This window comes from Natrix helvetica, assembly GCF_964273705.1.
Source record: "Natrix helvetica genome assembly, chromosome: Z".
Taxonomy (NCBI): Eukaryota; Metazoa; Chordata; class Lepidosauria; order Squamata; family Natricidae; genus Natrix; species Natrix helvetica.
This window is the reverse complement of record NC_138554.1, coordinates 21,942,770-21,947,608: the sequence shown is the minus strand read 5'-3', so window position 1 is coordinate 21,947,608 and position 4,839 is coordinate 21,942,770. Positions and strand designations below refer to the sequence as shown.

At 46.0% G+C, this 4,839-nt stretch overlaps 2 protein-coding genes across 2 annotated transcripts; both read left to right on the top strand.

Annotated features, from left to right (window-relative positions):
* The first annotated feature begins 1,575 nt into the window (after positions 1-1,575).
* Positions 1,576-2,380, top strand: LOC309381595 (histone H1.2-like). Its single transcript, XM_081932758.1, has one exon. The coding sequence runs from the start codon at positions 1,681-1,683 to the stop codon at positions 2,332-2,334; it is 654 nt and encodes a 217-aa protein (XP_081788884.1). The 5' UTR covers positions 1,576-1,680; the 3' UTR covers positions 2,335-2,380.
* Positions 2,381-3,815: 1,435 nt separating this feature from the next.
* Positions 3,816-4,555, top strand: LOC309381572 (histone H4). Its single transcript, XM_081932730.1, has one exon. It carries the CDS (start codon positions 3,846-3,848, stop codon positions 4,155-4,157), a length of 312 nt encoding a protein of 103 aa, XP_081788856.1. The 5' UTR covers positions 3,816-3,845; the 3' UTR covers positions 4,158-4,555.
* The last annotated feature ends 284 nt before the right edge of the window (positions 4,556-4,839 follow it).

Here is a 4,839-nt window from a genome sequence, read left to right as displayed (position 1 = left end):
TTGATTAATATATTCTATTTTATTTTTCCTTATGTACACTGAGAGCATATGCACCAAAGACAAATTCCTTGTGTGTCCAATCACACTTGACCAATAAAACATTCTATTCTATTCATTCTTCATACTTTTTTTTGGATTTTAGAATTGCATTTTGATTACAATGTCCAGTTTGGGACCCCAATATGAAAGAGTCTGGAAAAAAGGCAAAAGAAATGATTAGGAGAAAAGAAAGTAGATCCTTTAAGGAGAGAATGATTGGATAGGGTTTATATTATTATTATTATTTATTATTTATTTCGTTGGATTTCTAAACCGCCCCCTCTCCCAAAAAGGGACTCCATAATATACCATTTTAAAAGGACAATAACGAAGAAGGATCAGATATAACATTTCCAAGCAACAAGAGACACACAGGTAAAGTTGCCAAAAGTAATTCTGCAAAATTTCAGAGGGTAGAAGAAGGATTCTTTTTCTGAGCAGGAGGTCGGTTTAATTCATGGCTTAAATGATCCCTTACTATCCTAATATTCTGTTATTATTCAATGTTTAGTGATTAGATATTATACTGCTGCTACTATACTATATTTCTGAAAAATGAGATACTTTGAATAAAATACATAGATGGGGTGTTTGTTAAGCACTATTATAATTTTCACCATTTTATGCAATTGGACTTTCATAGGAATCAATATACGTTTATCCAGGGTCCATCCGCAATATATCCTTCATGCCATTATTTATTCCACCAAATGTTGGGTTCAAAGTTAGGATTTTTAAAGCTAAACGACAGTAGGGAGAATGAGAACTGTAGGAAAGGAGATATTTGGAAAGCTTAAATCTTTGGAAGCTGCCACGAGCCACTCCTTGTTAGAAATACCACCCTTGCAATGCTCATGGTGCCTGACAGACAACTCGAATTCCGCGGCCGGCCTGAGGAACCGGACATGAAGGGTGACCAACACTGTCAAAGAAAGAAAGCAACGAGGCGTTTTTCTTGAAAGAATAAAAGTAAAAGTCCCAAATTGGAGGAGTTTTGCTAGGAAAGAACCGTCCCTCCGACTCCAGAGTTAATGAATGAATGTGTTACTTGGGTTAATTCAAGGGGCTTTTGTGGCAAAACGCCCGTTCGGGGACAGAGCCTTTTTTCTCCGGGCCGCCCCGGAGTCCCCCAAGAACGGCCTGGCGCCCTTGCCCAGCCCCGCACTCCGAAGAGAAGGTTTTAATTTACACGAAAACGCCAAACATTTCCAAATCGAAGACGCGCCAAGCTGAAAGACGCTCCGCTTCTGCCCGGTTTCCTCCCGCCCGCCGCCTCTGCTCCGCCGGGCGCCGCCACCGACCGAAAGGCCGGCTCCCCCTGTCCCGTTTCCACCGGGACCGGCCGCACCCCGAGCCCCAGGCGCGGATTTGGGGGCGCTTTTGTGGTACCCAAGAAGCACAAAGTTGCAGCGGCCGCAGCCGCGTCTGGCTGGCAGAGAGCGGCGCCCGCGAACGCACCAATCAGGGCGCAGCTCCGCCCCTATAAATAGCAGGCAGCTCCTTTGCTTCACTTCAGACTTTACTTTTCGGCTTCCAGAGACCCTGTGCCAGACAGACAGACAGCCACCCACCCGCCACTGCCGCCCCGAGAGCGCCTGCCTGACAGCCAAGGAAAGGCAAGGAAGCCCAGAGAAGGAGACCATGTCCGAGACGGCGCCCGAAGCCCCCGCCGCCGCTGCCCCCGCAGCCAAGGCGCCGGCCAAGAAAGCCAAGAAGCCCGCCGCCGCCAAGCCACGCAAGGCGGCCGGGCCCAGCGTCACCGAGCTGCTCACCAAGGCGGTGGCCGCCTCCAAGGAGCGCAACGGCGTGTCCCTGGCGGCGCTCAAGAAGGCGCTGGCGGCGGCCGGCTACGACGTCGAGAAGAACAACAGCCGCATCAAGCTGGGCCTCAAGAGCCTGGTGGGCAAAGGCACGCTGGTCCAGACCAAGGGCACGGGCGCCTCGGGATCCTTCAAGCTCAACAAGAAGCAGCAGCAGCAGCACGAAAGCAAAGACAAGGTGCTCAAGAAGAAGCCCGTCCTCAAGACCAAGAAGCCCGCCGCTAAGAAGCCGGCCAGCGCCGCCAAGAAGCCCAAGAAACCCGTACCCAAGAAGAGCCCCAAGAAGGCCGTCAAGAAATCGGCCGCGGGAGCCAAGAAGGCGGCCAAGAGCCCCAAGAAGGCCAAGCCCGCCAAGCCCAAAAGGGCCGTTAAAAGCCCCGCCAAAGCCAAGGCGGCGAAGGCGAAGGCTGCCAAGCCCAAGACTCCCAAGGCGAAAGTGGCCAAGCCCAAGAAGGCGGCTGCTAAGAAGAAGTGAAGCGGCTTCCGTGACTTCCGATCCCAAAGGCTCTTTTAAGAGCCACCCACTTTTTCCTTGAAAAGAGCTGACCTCATTTGAGTCCAAGCACTCTTATCGTGCTTAAGTCAACCCCCCTTTTTAATAGGGAACACTTCGGCACGTCTTGAAGTGCCTGCTTGAAATCCTTCCACAAGGACTCCTGGGAAGGTCGTAGCGCCTTTCCATAGTCTCGTGTCTTCTGGGCTGCGATTTTTTTAAATATTGAAGCGAAAGTGAGTGAGCGGGGAATCTTTCCTGTGGCTCTTTATATCTTGCGATCAACAGTAGCAATTGACTTCCCTAAACGTAGGTGGGAACTCTTTTGCGCCAAATGTTGGACAGGGAATGCGCAAACAAAATACTTGGGTGAATTTTAAGGAGCTCCATATTCGCCCGCAAAAGTAGAGCGAGAGCGCTGCCCTTCGTTCTTGCCGCGACTATTATTGCCCGGATATTCCTCCCCAATTTATGCGCAATCTTTTTAAATATATACCCTCACGACAGTAGAGGACGGAGAAGAGAATGTCCAGAGAATGTCTAGAATGAACGCAGATGTGCAGAACTATTTGCAATCTTTGCAATTCCTTAAAATTGCCGATTGGTTGAGAAAGCTATGATTCATTAAAAAAATAACCCGGGCTGCATAGGGATTGGGTGGTGACTTCATTTCTAACCAATCAAGCCTAACGTAGGCACTGCGCATTTTGATGATCTAATTGCGATGCTGTTTTCGTTACAATGTAACGAAAGGATGTGACAGTAATCTGTGTTGCTGATATGGTGTAACCCAATTTTCGGGAAAGATCATGAGACAATGTTATCCAAGCATGAATCTATTTGAGGCATCCTTAAATCTAAGGAAGAAAAAAAATGCATAATAAACATTACCGAAAAACATAAAATAAAAATGGATTTTTTTTTAAACTAAGGACCATCATTATTATTTTTTTACTAAGGGCCATTATTTTTGACCATCACACCGAAATAAAATGTTGGAACCGAGTACTGAAAGGGAAAAGAAATACAATATAATACAAATGCAAATACAATACAACCAATACACATTTCTGCCAGTATGCTTTTAAAGTCTTGGTAAACGGCTTTGTTACAATTCACAATCCACAATTCCCAATTTCTCCAAGTGCGTTCAATTTTGTAACTTATTTAAAAAAAAAAAAAAAGGTTGTACACCAGCTTGTATATAAAGTTACAATGTTTTGTGAGCATAAAAAGAAAAGTTGCTACTTTGTAACACATTTCTTTATAAACGAAGAACCTGATGGTTCACATTCCAGTTCCTGGTTGATTTAATGACGGAAAAGCCCGCCTCTTGGGGTTCTTATACTTAAGGAGGAGAGGCGAAAGTGATGTACGCCCCCTCTTCAAGTTTTCCCTCAGGTCGGGTGAAATGCTATATAAACGTTGCTCTTGCGCTCGACTACCACATTTCTCTACGCTTCGTTTGTAGAGTGCTACTGATCGCGTTTATCATGTCTGGTCGTGGAAAAGGTGGAAAGGGTCTTGGAAAAGGCGGCGCCAAGAGGCATCGGAAAGTGCTCCGCGATAACATCCAAGGCATCACCAAGCCTGCTATACGCCGTCTGGCTCGCCGTGGTGGTGTGAAGCGTATTTCGGGCTTGATTTACGAAGAGACTCGCGGTGTGCTGAAGGTCTTTTTAGAGAACGTTATTCGGGATGCTGTGACCTACACCGAGCACGCGAAGCGAAAGACTGTAACTGCTATGGATGTTGTTTACGCTTTGAAACGCCAAGGACGCACTCTGTACGGTTTTGGTGGATAAGTGTATAAATTTCATCTTTACTGATCTAAAAAAAAGGTCCTTATCAGGGCCACCCACGCATTCATAAAAAGAGCTGTGTTCGCTTATGGATACAAGTGTAAATGTTGAATGCATTTGATTTGTTGGGTGTAAATTGTATGTAAAGTACTGGAAGGAACACTGTAGAAGAGCCACATTAGTCCATGAGGCAAAAAAATGTGTTAATCGGGGAAACTCCTTCAGAGGAACGTTGTAATCTCATCCATTGATACAAGGTCTTAGAAAAGAAAGTGACTATCTGAAACTAGTAAAATGTAAATGTTCGGTCCTTTCATGTATCACTTAAGAAAAACGAAGTATCCTTTAAAAAATTAACCCGTTTCCAGGAAACTAATAAAAAGGTTTATCTAACCCCCTCATTTCAAGGCTGGTTCTCATTTCATGCCCGCTTATTTCTGCCACTAAAAGTAATTGCTCTCACATTTTCTAATCTGGACGGTAGGTATTTTCTCCTGCTCCCTCTCCCTCCCTCCCTTTACATTGGTGATAGCAGAAAAATGGAAGGATCTATTTCGGAACACGTGGATACTTCTGCCAATCGCAACGCAGCACGGAATGTTTCAATTCGTGGCACCGAGTAGACAAAAGCGATGACGCAACTGAAGGTGTGGGCTTCCTATTGTTCTTTTTCCCGGTTCTTGTT

What these genes read in the sequence shown, in the direction of transcription:
- LOC309381595 (XM_081932758.1), top strand. Translation starts at nt 1,681, where the DNA reads ATGTCCGAGACGGCGCCCGAAGCCCCCGCCGCCGCTGCCCCCGCAGCC.
- LOC309381572 (XM_081932730.1), top strand. Translation starts at nt 3,846, where the DNA reads ATGTCTGGTCGTGGAAAAGGTGGAAAGGGTCTTGGAAAAGGCGGCGCC.